General features: G+C 35.2%; 1 protein-coding gene and 1 long non-coding RNA gene across 5 annotated transcripts in view; one reads left to right on the top strand and one right to left on the bottom strand.

Annotated features, from left to right (window-relative positions):
* Positions 1-9,686: 9,686 nt before the first annotated feature.
* Positions 9,687-13,486, top strand: LOC121386729. The gene is made up of 5 exons (XR_005959696.1): positions 9,687-9,844; positions 10,883-11,128; positions 11,501-11,672; positions 12,555-12,692; positions 12,916-13,486. It is a non-coding gene; the product is annotated as an uncharacterized LOC121386729 (long non-coding RNA).
* LOC121386728 overlaps positions 13,176-19,239 on the bottom strand; it is a 38,601-nt gene continuing 32,537 nt past the window's right edge. Inside the window, exons 7-9 of one of the 4 annotated variants that reach the window (XR_005959694.1) lie at positions 18,077-19,201; positions 13,835-14,058; positions 13,176-13,308 (exon numbers count right to left, since the gene is read on the bottom strand). Coding sequence is in view for 2 of the 4 variants with exons in the window: in XM_041517724.1 (XP_041373658.1) it covers positions 19,078-19,201 (124 nt within the window). In the remaining 2 variants the exon portion in view is untranslated. Of the gene's footprint in view, positions 13,309-13,834; positions 14,059-16,600; positions 19,202-19,239 lie in introns of those variants that run through there. The other 3 variants (XR_005959695.1, XM_041517724.1, XM_041517723.1) reach the window with 3 other exon arrangements.

Below are 19,239 nucleotides of genomic sequence, written 5' to 3'. Positions count from 1 at the left end.
TTGATCTTATGTTATATTTTGTTTTAAAGATAGTAAAGTTCACGTAAAGTCCTTTGTCGTCCCAGAAATCCTGTATAAATAGTATGTCCTTTTAAATATATTATTATAAATTATTGGAGGTTTTGTATTGATATATTGCTATTAAACCAAATATTAGAACTTAGTATGTCATCTTTATTGCAGGTTGAAATAAATATAAGCCAGCTATTCAGAACATCTTTCTAGAAGAAAAAAAATGTCATTACTTTTTCTTAATTTGAATAAAATAATCACCGTATATTACTAACTGCTTACTGGAGTGTGTCAGCAAAGTCGTCTTATTCATGCCAGCTTTCAATTTTGTTGTAAAATGTATGATGTCTAACATTTTAATTCCACCAATCTCATAATTTTAGACCAAGACTTCTCGTTTTATTTTATCTGGTTTGCCATATACAATTAAAAAGCAATTTATTTATTTATTTATTTATTTATTTTAACTGTATCCGTATTGCTTTTACAACAACAACATAACTGCAAGTTTTGTTGCTGACCAACGTTTCAAAATATTTGCCATTTCAAGTATTTTTGGTTCTATATGTTGCACAATCATTTCTTCTAAGTAAAGTGAGAATGTTATACCAAATAAAGTGAAGCGATCTTCTCCCATTCTAGTTTACATGCTGCTAGATGAAAACCTCTTGAACATTTCTTACTTTCTATCCGTATAATTTGAGATTAAGAGTAGTTTATTTTCAAACCAGATACATCTCCATACATATCTAATATTGTTAATGTACTTCGAGAGATTGGGATAATCCATCTAAAATAAAAGTTGTTTCACCTACATATATTGATATATATATAGCATAACTTTCCCCAACTATAGTTATACTCTTAATGTCTTTGGAGCTATAATTCATATTGCTAATATTTCATAACAATTTATAAAAATATACGGTGACAGTGGCTCGTCTTGACTACATGCTTTCTATAGTAAAACTGCCCATAAAAAACACATTTTTGTAATACTGTCGACACTTGAGTTATTATGTAAAAAAGATTTTATCCAATTTTTAATTCAAGATTTAAATGAATGAGTGAATGAATGAATGAATGTTTAACGACACCCCAGCTTTTGGTGTCAAACCATGGTAAATGCGAACAGTAAGTGATGATCAACATCAATATACAAATTCAAGAGTCAAATAAAACACAGTGTAAAGAACTGTGAAAAAATACAAATATCACAGATATATAAAATTAAAATTTAGAGTAAAAGTATCACGTAAAAATTGTAAAACAAATTCTGGATGGAATCGAAGTTATTCCATCACATTATGTCGGCCAAATATACCTTTTCGTGTTTCTTTAAGATTACACTGACAGTGCTCACATTGAGGTGGAGGAACTTTCTTTAGGATAAATGAATGGGTCAAATATGTATGACCGATGCGAGCATGACACAATACTATTTCATCCTTATCATGCACTGTCTATATGAGGACTGCCACTCTCCCAAGACTGGCTTGATAGCATGAAGATTGTTCGCAACCGCACCGTCCCAATCATGATGCCATGTCTAAAAGATAAATTGGTTAATACTATATTTAAAATCAGTATAATGCACACCAACCCTGCATGAGGCAAAACCAAAGCAGACGTGGCAGCTGAATCTGCCTTTTCATTACCCCTGATGCCAACATGCCTGGGCACCCAACAAAATACAATGTCTTTATTGGCTATGAATGAAAAGACACACTTTCGTAAAGCTTGGAGACACGAAGGTGAGTCGGTAAAAATAATATATTTGGATGCACTAGAATCCTTTATTTCTTCCAAGGCTTTAATGACTGCCCAAACTTCAGCACTAAAGATTGATGCCGAGTCAGGCAGTCTCATGGAAATGATACTGTCTGATGAAAAAACTGTGGCACACGTCACAGAAGTCCCATCCCGTGATCTGTCTGTATACACAGGAATGTAATCACTAGTCCAGGGGCTGAGGGGAGTCCTGTGTGCAATCATATGTCCCCTCATTTTGACTGTTGATCCTTGTGAAAAGTTACAAGGGAATAATGATGCTGCGACCATATTGGCAGCCATATTGGATTTCGCCATCTTGTAATAATGTCTTGGGATTAGGAATGGTCTCAATGGATTCCTTGACTCACAAAACCTAGGTAAAGACACAAAAATTATCAATTTAGCCTAAGTATGTTAAAAGTTACAAAAAGAGAACAATGACGCGGCTGCCATATTGGCAGCCATATTGGATTTTGCCATTTTGTAATAATGTCTTTGGATTAGGAATGGTCTCAATGAATTCCTTGTTCCTGAAACTCTAAGTAAAGACACAAAAATTATCAATTTCGGTGTAACATTTGAAACGTTACAAGACAACAATGACGTGATGGCCGTATTGGCAGCCATATTGGATTTTGCCATTATGAAATAATGTTTCGGGGTTGAAAATGGTTTAATTGGATTCCTTGACCCTGAAAACCTAGGTAAAGACACCAAAAGTATCCATCTAGCTCAATTCCCTGTCACGTTATACCTAATTTAACGATATGGCGGCCATCTTGAATTTAACCCCTTCTGCCCATGATCTGCGATGTCCACCCAAGTTTTTCTTTATTCCCCTAGGGGTCCCCTGTTAGGAGCAAGAGTCAAAATGAGGGGACATATGATTGCACACAGGACTCCCCTCAGCCCCAGGACTACACAGTACTTGTCTTGAATTTCCATGAAAAATTGTTTGTACACAACAGCATCTGTACGATCTTTCTTCAGATGCACAAGATCAAACACAATTTTAGATGGTGTAATCCACCAAGGTGGTAAAACAAAGTATGAAGGAGTTTCCAAAGTGTCAGTGAAATCAATGTTGGAAAGCAACAAAAAACGCTTAATGCGAAGACCAAATGTACGGATAGCATTTAGCCTTGCATCAAACAACTTCAAATATTTGTTATCAAACACCGCAGTATGTGTAAGATGTGTTGGTAATGATCTAATCTTGGTCGGATACTGCAGATAAGGCTTTGCACGTCTAGCACCCAAACAAGATTCATGTGCATCAACGTGCAAGCTCTCTACAGGAGATGTTCTAAATGCACCAAGACAAAGACTAAATCCCTGGTTGTGTACAGGATCTAGCATCTGCAAGTAAGACTTGTGTGCCGACCCATACACAATGCATCCATAGTCAAGTTTTGACCTCACAAGAGATCGATACAGACGGAGCATAACCTTTTGGTCTGCTTCCCATTCCATATTGCCAATAACTTTCAAAATATTGATAGTTTTTAAGCCCTTCTTTTTAAGATATTTAAGATGAGGCACAAAGGATAGCTTTCTGTCAAACATAACCCCCAGAAATTTAGTATCCTCCACAACCGGAATTGAATTCTTATCGAAAAACAACTGTGGATCTAAGTGAATACCTCTTCTCTGCCCATTGATGAAGTTTATTCAAGCTGCAACATACGTTCAATGATACTCATATTGAACGATCTATAGCAAATCTGAAAATCATCGACATATAACGAGGAATCCACTCCAGGTGTTAAACACTGGGTACTGCTGTTAATTTTCACAGAAAATAAAGTTACAGACAGGATACTACCTTGAGGTACACCCTTCTCTTGTGAGTGAATATCGGACAAAGTCGACTCCACCCAGACTTTAAAAGATCTATCTTTTAAAAATTGAGAAATACAAACAGGAAGTCGACCTCTAAGGCCCATGGCATGGAGGTCATTTAAAATCCCATACTTCCAAGTGGTATCGTAAGCTTTCTCCAAATAAATAACCACTGAAACCAAGTGCTGATTATGGATGAAAGCTTCCCTACAAAATGTTTGAAATCTAACAAGATGATCAACCATGCTACGTCTAGATCTGAACCCACATTGCACGTTAGTAAGCAATTTGTGAGATTCAAGATACCAGACAAGTCTACGATTGATCATTCATTCCATGGTTTTACAAATGCAACTTGTCAAAGTGATAGGTCAATAACTAGTAGGATTAGTTGGATCCTTACTAGGCTTGGAAATAGGAATAATAATTGTTTTCCTCCAATCAGAAGGAAAGTCACCCGAAATCCAGATGTTATTAAACATATTCAAAAGAACCATCAAAGATGATTCAGGTAAATATTTTAATAACTGATAATGAATTTCATCCGGTCCTACTGAAGTAACATGGGCTCTACGAAGATCATCCTGCAATTCCTCCAAAGAGAAATGTCTGTTGTATGCTTCAGCATTTTTGGATGAAAAATTAATGGACTGCTTTTCAGCTTTAGTTCTGACAGATGTAAAAGCATCTGTACTGAAAGCAGAAGATGAATTATGAGAAAAGTTGTCTGCCGATGCATTAGCAATGTCACGTTGAGACGTAACACACATATCACTGACAGACAAATGATGAACTGTATTACTAGATTCTTTACCTTTGATTTTATGGATCTTATTCCAGACAGATTTCACTGATGTTTGTGAATTCAGCTTGGAGACAAAAGTTCTCCAAGATGACTTCTAACTCTGTCTAATCTCTCTATGAGCCTTGGCCCTAGCAATACGAAATCCATCCAGGTTATCCTCAGTAGGTTCATGTTTGAACCTCTCAAGTAACCTGTTTCATTCTTTGAATGCATCCTTGCACGTATCATTAAACCATGGTTTATTGAAACGCTTCGGCACTGCCGAAGTCTTAGGAATAGTTTCACCTGCAATGTCCTTCAAGATGGAAGTGAACAAAGACATGTGATCATCAGCATTAGTAATGGCAAATTGTTGCAGACGAGTGTTGGATAGATGCCGAAACTGACCCCAAAGTCCATCATTCTCCAAAATAATGTGAAAGTGGTCACTAGCACAAGGGTCTGAACCAACTTTCCGGGAGAAATCAAGAAAACGTGAAGGACTACAAAGGGTTAAATCTTTTAAAGTGAAAGAACCACTAGCAGAATGAAAATATGTATAACTTTCATAATTAAATAAAAGTAAGTAATTTGTTGAGAATTAAGTCTTCTAATTGTTTACCTCTAATATTAATATACTCGCATCCCCACAAAGTATGGTGACATTAAAATCCCCCATAAAAATAAAGGGAGTAGGGAGCTGGTTAATAAGATCTTGAAGATCCCTTGGATTAAAATTAAAATGGTTTCGAGGAGGTAAATAAACTGAACATAGAGTAATAGTTTTATGAGCCGTGACTTTTACAGCCACATGTTGTAAATTGATATTTAATGTTACTATACTCTGAGGAATGTTTTCATTAGCAATAATGGAAATATCCCCAGCTGCTCTATTTTCAGTTTCTTCAAATTTATGATAGAGGTTAAATCCTCATTGTAATATAATCAGTGTCCTTCAGGAGTGTTTCCTGAAGACACACTGTAAGAGGATTATGTTTTTGAATTAAAAGACTTAATTCGTCAAAATTAGGCGTAAGCCCACGGCAGTTCCACTGAATGACTGAATTAGTAATCAGGCGGACGTATGGGATTGATCTTTGTTTTTTCCTTCGACTGAGATCGTTAGTGAATTTGAGACAAATCATCCATCTCATCACCCACGTCCATCGCCAAAGAATCAAACTAATTATTCATCGGGACTGAACGCATTTCAAGTTTTTTCAAACGCCTTTTCCTGACTGAGGAGGACCACTAGGGCTTGGCACCATAGCATTCGACCTACCTGATGGATACTGCGAATCCAGTGACACTTGTGTAACTTCTGTAGATGTTTTAGGTGTTTGGAAAGCTTCCTTCTGCTTCTGCGAAACGTCATTGTGTGTCTGGGCTGCCTTATCAGCCTGTTTAGCAGCTTTTTCAATATCAGAAAGCTTTCGATATATCGCCAAGTGAATGAATGTTTAACGACATACCAGCACGAAAAATACATCGGCTATTGGGTTCTCGCCAAGTGATGTCAGTATTAGTTGAAATACTTCTTATGGAAACCTTGACTGCCATAGCATACGATTTACCTGCTACGACATGTGTTTCTGTTTACATAAGTTTCCTAGCCTCAGGAAATGGCAAGTTTTTGTCAACTTTAATCTATTGTACCCTTTTCTCGAATTTCCATCTCGCACATTCTCGCGAATATGCGAAATGGTTTCCCTTACAGTGGATACAAAGAATGTCATTAGTACATGTTTTGCTGTCATGGTCAAACTGACCACAACGAGCACGTTAGCTTGTTTCGACATGCAGTTTGACCATGACTAAACTTCTGACATTTAAACAGCGTAAGAAATTCGGTATAAATGGCACCACAGATATACTGAGATATCTGGCTTTGACTGATTGAAGAAGGACTGGTGTATTGAAAGTTAAGATCCAATTATTCGTTGGAACAAACTCATTGTTCCGACGAATATTAATCCTTTTCACCAATGTCACTCCCTACGATGATAAATGTTCAGTTATTTCAAGTTCGGTGACTCCTTGCAGATCTCTTGACCGGATTACCTCCTAAAATTAATTAAGGGAGGCGTTAGGCAATACTTTTACTGGCACATTACACAATGAAGTGGACTTGAGAAGACACGATGAATGCCACTCAGTCAAACATTCTACCAATAGCGAACTACATTTCAGTTTTTGCACAGACTTTGGCTCGCCAGCCAAGCCGATAAGCCCCTTCTGAATAGCAAATGGAGATCATTTGCTTAAGGCCCCATCAACAGATGAACTGATGACCAGGCAGCTCGACCAGGATTCAGAAGTAATAACTTTTGATTTGTTCAAGTTGAAACTAGTCCTGAATTCCTCATCAGATGATGATCAATCCGCAACCATGGTGTGGACCCTTTTCAGGGTCCCATCTGAAGTTTGAGAGTTGTTTTCACCCATACTATAGAGTCATGAATTCATGAACCATACCCCAACCCATCATAGAGTCCAACAAGGGGACATGAAGCTGCGGATAACCACCAGACAATCATGCCAGGGATACATGGTTGATATACCCAGGCAATAAAAAACACAAGAAATCACCTGATTGACCCTAGCCACCGCACAAGAGCAACAAATGCATATGGTCATTCAAGGAATGGTTGTACTTGGCAAATATAACAAAAATAAATGTTTGTTTGCTCTTGAGAATGGCGTGACCAGCCTATTGATCAGGTCAGGCCTCCCTGACCACCCGTCTGGCTGAATTCTAGGCCAAAGTGATGTGTTGCCAGAAAGAATACCCGTAGGTATGCCCCCCAACTCAACCACCAGGATCCCATCATCCAGCATTACGAGATGCACCTTACGGCCAAGAAGGTTTCCCAAAAGGGGACTTGTGCTGTATTGGCCATTCTCCAAGATAATGTTACACCCCTGTACCACGGTGAGGTTACAGCACGCGCAGGGGTTGAAGATTTAAAGTTAAAACTATCTAAAGATTTCTCAATAAAATGGCAGGAGGCGGAGCCGAAAGCTTTTTCAAAGTCTACTAATACTAACATTTCTGGTATGATATATTCGGTATATTGCATTATGTCATAAATTAATGAGTATTTTCACCTATACTGTAAGTACCTACCTTTAATAAAACTAGTCTGATCTTTTGCTATAATGGTATATAATATTAGTTTCATTCTATTCGCAGTGCATCCAGAAGCAATGTTGTATACACAGTTTAGAAGAGTGATGGGTAGCCAGTTCTTTCAAAGCTCTTTTTGTTTATTGACTTTTGGGACCTATTCTGTGTGTCATCAAGGCTGCTGTCCATGTCTACGACAATCCGGTTTCTTGTGTATAAACATTTGTGCTACGGCGTGTGTAGACATTCAAATCTGATGCACATCAAATGAGCGTTCACGCTTCTGATGAAATGCGCGTTCACGCTCCTGGTGAAATGCGCGTTCACGCTCCTGGTGAAATGCGCGTTCACGCTCCTGGTGAAAGGCGTGTTCATGCTTCTGGTGAAATGAGTGTTCACTCTCCTTGGGTTGTGAATCGTGGCATTGTCGTGATACACGTTAGATCTAATCTGTTGGTGATTTTTCATTGAACTTGTTTTATACCATATGTTTTAACAACTTTTGGTGAACCGATCAAAGTTGTAATACTATTTAATAAAGATTTCAATATATCTAAAAAAAAAAAAGGAAAAAAAAGAAGAAAATTCTGGATAACATTTTCTGAATGAATCCTTCGCATTGATATCGGAAGCCGATAAAGTTAGTTTCGTTTTTGTAAAGGCGGTGTGTGTAATAGTTATACCCACACTTTACGAGGTGTATCGGTGAATATCCCTACACTTTTTGTCTCACGACCAAAACTGTTGGGATATTCAGGGATACACCAAGTAAGTGTGGGTATAACCCCACTTAAGGTCGAGTTAATTATTATATTAGTTCTACGGCAAATAAAATCAATAACTAGAAAGTAGTAAATAATGAAACGAAAATGAAACGTGGACCAGACGTCGTGAGCCTCACATTTTGTTCTTATTTTACAGTTTGTACCTGATGCCGACTTTTATTGTAAATTTTAATATTATCTATCTGTGATATTTCTATTTTTGCACAGTTCTTTACACTGTGTTTTAATTTAACTGTTGAATTTTTATATTGATGTTGATCATCAATTAATATTTTCATTTAACACAGTTTGACACCCAATAGTCGATGCATTTTTCGTGCTGGGGTGTCATTAAATATTCGTTCATTCATTTAACAAAACACAGACACACACACACACACACACACACACACACACACACACACACCTACCTTTTATGAGCCCAATTATTGAAAATTAAATATCATTAATACTGCAGGTGCTATTGTGTTCGTAATTACAAATTAGTCCAGCAGTATTGGTTGAGAATCCTGTCCCTGGTCTTAATCCAATCCCCGATTTGAAGTCACCAGTAAAAAGACAGCAGACACAGAAATGTTTTACTTATAAGCCACAACAAAGAACAAGGAGGATACAAGTTAGACCAAAAACAAAGGATTTCTGTGTACAACACTGTCCAATCACCGTTTCAGTGGGTTAAACTTATTATGACCAGATCTTGGAGACAGTGGTGGTGATGATGATAACAATGATGATGATGATGATGATTGTGATGACCCAGATTCTATACCTCTATTTGACGAATCTTGTGAAGATGATTCTGAATCTGACGAAGAACCAGACACACAGTCATACATTCTCAATTCCAATTCAATGCCAAATGACGAGAGACAATATTTAATTGCTGAAAATGCACTTGCTGACTTAATGTCACTTTGTCATATAAATCCACATGCTAAGGGGAACTACAGAACTAATACTGGGGGGAGTGATGTGGACGAGAGTGACAAGTCCCCACCAGATCTGATATGTGATTTACTGTAATCATGTCATTTTCCTTTTGCATTTAATATTTTCTTTTTTATACTTTAAGTCAAGTTCCAGTGATAGCACAGCTGATTACTAACTATTAAAACAAACATTGTGAAGTGCTTATCAGTACTGATTTATCAGTAAATTGATGTGCATTTATATAATAGTGTGTGTGTGTGTGTGTGTGTGTGTGTGTGTGTGTGTGTGTTTGGCTTAAAACACATTTGATATGGTCAAAATTCATATCATACTTTACAGGTATTCATATGTTATAATTTGTTAAAGTAGGTTTGTGCTTGTTTGTACACTTATGTATCTTAATCAATTTTTACTTTTAGGTAAATGAAGTAAATAATTCGCAGAATGTGGAATTGTAGGGGTTGAAGAGGGCATCAGAGCAGTTTGGCTGTCATGTACTAGAATTGGTCACTGATCGCCATGTCCAGGTGAAAAAGTACATAAGAGAAGGCCAAACGATGCATTATTTTGATGTTTAGCACATGGCTAAAGGTTAGTTTGTTTAATTATTGGTTTTACAAATTAATTGCATCCAATAGTTATATAATGGACATGTATTTAAGAAAATAAATCAAACGAGATATTGTGTGTACTGAAAAATAGAAATGTGTCTACCTTATCATCCAGCGCCATTTATAATGAGGGTAGGTATGCAGGTCCCACACTGTCCACTGCCAAATTGTGAAATTGCTAATGTTCATAGAATGTGGCTACAACATTAGACTTTGGCTGCTAAATCTAGAGGGCCAGGACTAGGATCGATCCCAGTCGGTGGAACTATTGGGTTATTTCTCATTCCAGCCAGTGTACCATGACATAAAAGATCCCTTGCTACTATTAATTGAAAAAGTGTTTCGGGTTTTCGCTCCAAGACTATGTCAGAATTACTAAATGTTTGACATCCAGTAAACGGTGATTAATAAATCAATGTACTCTAGTGGTGTCGTTCAACAAAACAAACTTTATTTACTTTTTAAAAATTAAATTAACCACATTTTAAATATTTAAAACCTTGCTAAAATAAAATTTGTTCCAATGTGAGTCTCCATTTGAAATTTAATTAATAGACTACAAATTAATTATTTATACTTCTGTGTACATACATAGGCGTATATGCTCCGATTTGTCTATAGGTGTGGGAGCCAAGCTGATTTCCCCAGAATCTGGATAACAATTGTTTTCATATTAAAATTATTACTATATAGGGTTGCAAACAAACCACAGCATATTTTCGCTGGATTACAACTAATATTGCAAAAAAATGAAGACCTCCTTGGATGGCTACTGATCTCTCTCCACCCCCATTTTGTACGCATATTTATACAAACAAAGTCTGTGAATTCAGAAAAATAACCGCAGAACATTTTGTATCACACCTTGATTTGCTATGTAAGTCTAGAGATTGGTACACAATTGTAAAACATGTCAAATAATAGTTATTAATAACTTTTCTTTTGATTTGCAACTGATGTTAATATATATTTTTAAAACCACATCTTCCCTGAAAACAATTTTGTATTTTTCATACAGGTGTTCGGAAGAAACTTGAAGCTGCCTCTAAAAAGAAACGTTGTCTAGATATTGTGCCATGAATCAATTCCATTTCCAGTCATATGTATTGTGTATCGGGAACAAGCGGCGATGACAAAGACCTGAAGCTGGCGAAATGAAGGTCAGCTTCTAACCATGTTATCAATGTTCACATCAGCCATGGAGTGAACTTTGCTGCCTGTGAACACGAAGCCTGTAACATTGAGAGAGTGTGGCTCACAGCGGGTAAGTCAATTTTTTGTTTGTCTAATGTTTAAAAACTAGTGTTTATATACTTATATTTAGCGATATTCCAATGATCAATTATAATCCAAGTTAACTGGTTAGTGTATACATACTGATTTTAACCGATTATTGATTACGAAACTCCAACTAATTCCCAGCGCTTCAAATATCAGAGTAATAATTTATGCTATACTGTCCTGTATCATGTGTTACACATTTTATACATTTTGCAACAAAGATAAGTATTGCAAAAAAATAATAATAATAAAAAAAATAATAAAAAAATAAAGAATATTAAATTTGTAAAAACCTCTGCATTTGGCTGCTTTATGTAAATTCTGAGTTTCATTGTAAATATGTTTATGTTTTCAGGATCTAGATCCCAAAAGTTGGTGAAGGCTATCGTCAACAGCCCATATCTCATAAAGGACATCCCACATCTATCCAAACTGCACCAGACGTCATTCCTAGAGGTGTACCACCATGTTGTAAACCATTTCGCCCCAAAAAGTACCCATGTCTTCATTTCTGCTATTTAAGCTAGGTAAAGTATACCCTGATAATTATTTTTATTGATTATCTTGGTTTAGAAAATGTTTAGTAGTCATATATTATTTGAATGACGGATTATGCCAATATTTTCTTTTAAATAATTTGGGACGTCAGTGTTATATTGCTAAAAATAAAGATACGGTTTGTTTTGTTTAACAACATCACTAGAGCATATTGATTTATTAATTATCGGCAACTGGATATCAAACATTTGGTAGTTTTGACATGTAGTCTTAGAAAGGAAACCCGCTACATTTTTCCATTAGTAGTAAGGGATCTTTTATATGCAACATCCCACAGCCTTTGATATGCTAATCTTGGTGCACTGGCTGAAATGAAGGATAGCCCAATGGACCCACTGACAGGGATCGATCCAACAGCGACCACATATCAGGCGAGTGTTTTACCTCTTGGCTACATCCCGCCCCTGCTTAAAATAATGATCGGAATGTAATTACTAACGTAACATGTGATGGGTCGTAGACAAACCAAATGAAAGTTTTTCCCATGCAAATGTACATCAAAATGTCTTTCTAGTATGTGCAATTTTGTCTGGGCAAGTGTATAAAAGACATTTTGTTTAATGAAAGAGTAGCATATGTAATAGCAATATCTCTCACGTCTCTGCAAAACACAAAGCAGCGTTCTTGTTATACGATTAGTCACACCCATGTGTCAGCCCTACTAAAATCAAAACATACAACACTGAAGTTGTTATGATTTAGGTGTTCCTACAGTATGATTTGATCGCATGCGACAAGTCGGTGCAACTAATCGCATAATGAGAACGCCGAATACCATTCTCAAAATAAGTAACAAATATCAGATGTTCTCCAATATGGTTGTTGATATACAATATGCATTTAATTTTCAGACTGCATCTTGCTGCTTTCCATTATAACGGAAATGGAAATAAAGCTCAAGCCATAGCACTCCGTGTTGGCGATTGGTTTATCAAAAAGCAAAGAAAAGGATGCAGTCATGAAAGCTGTGAAGGAAATCTCTAGCTTCAGTAAGTAAAGTGTATATAACATACCTGTTGAAATACCTGTTGCAAATGATAAATAATAAATGTATCCTTTGTGGTAGTTACAGGTTTCTCCCAAGATTACCTGATCTTGGACACAGAATACTAGTAGCCATAATATAAAATGTTGGAGGTGTACATGAAAGAACTAATTAACAGTATAATGCTTCATTTTATGTATTTTTACATTTATAAACTTCATTTTCAGAGTATGTGCACACACTGATGGAATACTTAATGCAAAGACGATACCAGCTGGATAATTACTGAGTTGCAAGAATAGATGCCATACAGGCAGTGTTAAGCATGCCTGGATTCTTAACAAATGACTATCACAGGGTGGAGAAAACAGAAGCTCACGATTCAGTGCTATTTGATAAGGTGTATATGTGATGAATATCAAGTGATGACAAAAAAGAAAAGAAGATGTTACAGTGTTATGAAAAATTTTATTAATTTATTTATGGTCTAGCATATTGAAAGCCAGTAAATTTCCGATGGGAAACTGTCTCTAATCTTCACAACTCATACAGGAAGCACACGGCGATTTCTTTGACCAATCCATCTCGCAAATCGTCTATAAGCAATATATCTGTATGTCCTGTAAAGGAAGAAAGAGTGAAGAAATTAAAAATATTCAATGCATCGACGTATTTTATGGACACGTTACTGTTCCAGTGTGTTTCCATCAAATGATTTTGTTGTTAATTATCTTTAGAAACCCTAAAACATGACCATGTTTAATTGTTTATTAAATAAAGGTCATTTTGTGAGAGTTATTCCTGAGTGCACATGTACCTTGAAAATATTGGCATATAAATTTTATTTAAATCTTGAATTTTTATATTGATGTTGATCATCACTTTGTTTGTTTGCATTTACCGTAGTTTAACACCCAATAGCCGATTTATTTTTCGTGCTGGGGTGTCGTTAAACATTAATTCATTCATTCATTTTATATTTTTATGTGTACAATAAAGCTATTCTAGGAAATGCGTAAGAAAGATGAAATTGTGGTACTTGCCACTAAATATACTAAACTATGCCAGGGTCTACTATGTTGCATTTAACCATCTATTTTTTACTGTGTCAAGTGAATTTGATTATCTAAATTAAATTCATCTCACTCGTGAATGGGATCATTGTCATCGAGTGGGCCGTCCATACGAACACAGTCCAACATGGCCATCTCCAAGATATGCATGTTGAGGTAGTTTACAATAAATCCTTCATGCTGTGACACACACAATCACCATCTGCCATGTCGGTCTTGTATCTAGCTGATGGCACCTCCATACGACATAGGCATTCTTCTGCCGTGGACATCACGGCACAATTACCACAGTCACACCTGAAACAAACACGTATTTATTAAGCAAAAGAGAAGAAAATGGATTGTATTCTTAAAGATATCATGGATATTTATTAAAAGTAACTGACCTACTTTTGTTTCTTACTTCTTTCTTTCCATAAAGACAGGAGACACATAATTTTTGTTTGAAGTACTACATACACTTAGACGACCAGAAACATTTTGGATGTTTAAAAATGAATAATTTAAACAAGTTATATGCAGGATTTTCAAATAAACACTTCAAATAAAAAGCTGTAGTAGCAGAAACTGTTTTACACTGTCCAACTTACCAAGAGCCCCAACAATGACTCAATAATATTACCATAATCCATTAAAGTTTATATTGTTTCATTTTACGATTAAAAAACACCCTGTTATTGATAAATAGCAGATGTATATATATGTGTTTAATGTTTTTATTTATAATGTGTGTGTGTGTGTGTGTGTGTGTGTGTGTGTGTGTGTGTGTGTGTGTGTGTGTGTGTGTGCGTGCGTGTGTGTGTGTTTAAATTATTTATCGTAAAATACTTACGGAAGACCTTAAAAAGAAATTGTATATTTCTGGAAAATCAACACTACCAATATTTTTATTCTTGATTTGTTAAAAAGAGTTTGTGTGAAATGAGTACATGTACATATGTAATATTTTAACTGGACCAACATGGATGAATGTAATTATTAATAGCTTGTATTTGTGCAAATCTGGTGATAACTCTATAACATACAATGTACCTTTCACGAAAAAACAGAACTTCGAAAGGCCTTTGTTAATCGCATGGGTACCGCAACAGAACCTGATCATTTTAGTTATAGTTAAACTAAATCTTCAGCTCAATAACACAAAATTAAATCAGGTCTCAACTGTCAAATTCCTTGGGGTGACATTTGACCAAAATTTACACTTTAGAAGTCATAGTAATGAGGTTTTCGACAATTATGCCAGGTATATAAACATGATAAAAGTACTGTCAGGGACAACAGTGATTCTCATTTATAATGCCCCTGCAAATACCGTAACCTCATCGTAGTGCAGAGGTAAAACATTCTCTATGAGAATGGATAATACATTACAACTCCCCTATTGTGGTACCTTGTTTGCCGTGAGGTACATCCCGTAATGCTGGATAATGGTACCTCTGGTGGTTGAGTTGGGGACATAGCTACGGATATGTTTTCTGGCAACACACCACTTTGGCCTGCAGTTCAGCCAGACGGGTCGTCAGGGAACTCAACCTAATCAATCGGCTGGTCACACCAAGCTATTGAGCAAACAACCTATGTTTTTCTTCTTCAAATTGTATATATGGGGATGCAGAACAGGTGAGAGCCGGTACGACCATGCTTCCCCTTCACATTTTCCCTGTTACTGTACTCAAAAGACTTAAGATTCCACAGACCCTATTTTAACATCTGAATTTTTAAATGTGAGTATCTTTAGATAGTTTTAATTTTAAATCTTCAATTAAGAATAAAAATTGGATAAAACCTTTTTTTTAAAATAATAATTCAGTGTCGATAATATTACAAGAAAATTATTTGTATTGAAGTCTTAATATAGAAAGGATATAGACAAGGTGATCCACTGCCAACTTGCATTTTTATAAATTGTTCTGAAATATTAGCAATACAAATTAGAAACTCTAAAGACATCAAGGGTACAACTATTGATGGGGAAAGTTATGGTATACATCAATATGTAGGTGAAATAACCTTTAGTTTAGATGGATCACCCGAATCTTTCGAAGTACATTAAGAATATTAGATATGTATGCAGATGTTTCTGATTTGAAAATACACTACTGTTAATACAAATCAATAAAATGTTTCTCCATTTTATATAATCCAAAATAAACCAGATAAAATACAACGAGAAGTCTTTGTCTAAGATTATGAGATTCGTGGAATTAAAATGTTAGACATTATACATTTTACAACAGAATTTGAAGCTGACATGAATAAGACGAATTTTTCTGCCACACTTCAGTAAGCAGTTAGAAAAAGGAAATTCCTTTCCGAATCTAAAACGTTTTCTAGAAAGATGTACTGAATAGCTGGCTTATATTTCAACCTGCAATAAAGATGACATACTAAGTCCTAATATTTGGTATAATTGCAATATATTAATAAAAATAACTCCCAATAATGTATAATAGTATATTAAAAAGGGCATAATATTTATACATGATTTATGGGACGACAAATGACCATGCATAAACTTTGATATATTTAAAGGCATACTGTCACGGATTTAAGGACCTTATTTCTTAAAAAATTTATAATAAATAAAAATTACATTAATTGTTGAAAATCCAAGGCAACCCTCTCGGCAATTTTAGTTTTTGAATTAAGGACCATTGCCATAATTCAATAATTTTTACAAAATATCATTAATAAATGGAGTATAGTGGTTATGAAGATGGTTGAATAAAGTACATTTAAGGACAAATCAAATTATTTTTGTTCAGGCAATACTTTGTTAAATAGGTCTGTGGTCTGTGACAATATGCCTTTAAAGAAAAATATAACATAAGATCAAATGTTTTAAAATATATGTAAATCTTTATTAATTAATAACAGGGAAATCTTTTATACAGGAACAAATTAATTCAAATAGCCAAACATTCAATTTAGGTAAACAACCTATATTCTAATTCAACACATTTGTAAGAACGAATCTGATTGGATGTCTATTAAAAATTTCAGGTGGTAAAATCACCGATAAAACCGGTCGCAAATATTCTGGCAGAAATACGTCATAGGTTAAGCAAAGAACAGGGCTGTTTTGTAATGGCGTCATAAAGACAATTTCTGTAGCGTTCATATTACATACAGAAGTCGTTAAATACTGAGAAGTTTTTGTCACAAATGAACATATTATTCTTTATTAGTCATATTTAAATATGTCAAATTACACATCTATGTTCGAGCCGCTAACTGTTCGTCCACCCATCGTCTGTTAATATGCTGCCCAATGACGTCACCAGCTGGTGACGTTTAAATATTCTTATTCTTACTAAAAATGCGACAATTTCCTATTGATAATCAACCAGCAAACAGTTTAATTAGAATAGGGATAACCTTACTGTGTTTTCCGATTTGTAGACGTATATCGGTGGTTTTACAGTCGCAAATTTACCGTTGTATTGGCTCCGCTAACGCGTCGCCAATAAAACTAAATTTACGACAGTAAAACCACCGATATACGTCCGCAAATCGGAAAACACAGTAGGGTTATCCCCTAATTTACATAACAAATTAAGCTCCTCTTAAAGGACAAATCGGCAACTAAACATTTCAAATCATCTATTGTTCCAACGTCACCTGTTAAATATTCTGACGATAGGTGTGTTTATACCTGTACAGAATGGGCAAAGTATTACGGTTTACTATTCTGCTCTTTGAAAAAAGTCAACTCTGTTGTGGTTCCAGTATCAAATTTTACATATAATTATAACGATAAGTTATTAATAAACAAATACATATATTAATAAAACAAACGAGTTACATACAAAATACGACAACTATGAACCATGGATGAGAGTTCTAGAACGCTATAATTTGAATCACTTAATATTACATGTTTTTAATCACGATGCCAGTTTGGGAAGTTTATCTACATGTACTTATCCTTTATCTTTTCGGTAAATATTTATTTAGTTTCTATTTCATTCTGATATCCATATGTTAAATTATTTTCAGATTAAGATTATTTAACGTATGTTTGCTATATATAACATGTAACATAATGAACTAGGGACCCTATCCCTCATATTACCATAACACATTTTGAGACAATTAAAAAAACCCCAAAAAACCCCCCAAAACCCCAAACCTAAAACAAGGTAAGTCGTTTATATAATATACATATATAATGAAATTTCACTGCTATGGTATGCTGCATTGTAGTAGATATATTATCACGTGTGTGTGTGTATGGGGGGGGGGGGGGGGGGTGTTAAGATGAAATAAAATACATATTGTCTGAAAATTAAACATATCTGTTTCAAAGCAGTACCTAACTAGGATAACACACGTGATAACTCCACTTCGACTGCCCTCTGCAGATAAGATTTTTCACTGAGGTAACTGTGGTGCCGTTGATATTAACATCGACTATGCTTTACAGGGAAGAATATGATAATTGTTGTAATCATGACATATCACAATATGGGTTTCCTGCATATCATAATATGTTATAAAGAAAACCCATGATATAAGTAGAAATTAAATATTTGGATCCCTTTTATCAGGACTTTGAACACAGTTAAGAAAAGCAATCGAATATAAGAGATCAATGTTTTTGTCTAATAACGAACTTAAAATAAGTAAATTAACGATATTTATATAGGCGTGGAAATAACTGATTATTTTTAATAGACAGGTCTGGAAATAATGCCCTCTAATTGACCACCAACTCAACTCCTTCTGTAGACTGATTGGTCCCTGAAAATATATATTATTTCAACCCGCTTTCAAATAATAATTAATTAATTAATTAATTTGTAATTATTGGTAATTATTAATTAATTTAATTAGTAATTAGCATTAATTCGTAATTAATAAATAATTCGTAATTAATAATGAATAATTACTAATTGAACTTGAATTTAACACTAAACATATTCATTAGACATTCAAAAGCCAAAGAACAAGAAGAGAAATAATTGTGTTTTGAAATGTCGATCATAAAACCTGCACTCGTTTAATTGGTTAACTGTTTCGAGTGAGCTATAGTTGGTGGTAGTTACAGGGTTCGCAGTCCGGTACTGGCTTAGCGAGTTCTTAAGGCCTCAATGCGTAGGTGTACAGCCACTACACCCTCTTCTGTATCACTAACAAGTAGCCAACTAACAACTAACCCACTGTCCAGGATTGGCAGCCCATATAGCTGAGGTGTGTACCCAGGACAGCGTGCTGGAACCGTAATTGGATATAAGCACGAAAATAGGTTGAAATGAAATGAAATGCTCAAATGGACTGCTCCGAACATTCACTAGTAAGCAAGTTTACAACTAATTAATTTGACTGTTCCAAAACTGGATTGTCAACTAGGACGCTCTCATCATCTTCCTCTTGAGTTGTCTTTTCAGTTTTCTCTTCAGTTTTCTCTTGCTCATCTTTCGGTTGTCGGTTCACTCTTCTAAGGAGAAAGTGTTAAATTTATTAGACATCAGTTAC

The sequence above is a fragment of the Gigantopelta aegis genome, chromosome 12 (genome assembly GCF_016097555.1).
Source record: "Gigantopelta aegis isolate Gae_Host chromosome 12, Gae_host_genome, whole genome shotgun sequence".
Classification (NCBI taxonomy): domain Eukaryota; kingdom Metazoa; phylum Mollusca; class Gastropoda; order Neomphalida; family Peltospiridae; genus Gigantopelta; species Gigantopelta aegis.
The sequence above is the reverse complement of the archived record's forward strand: the minus strand, read 5'-3'. Positions and strand labels throughout refer to the sequence as shown.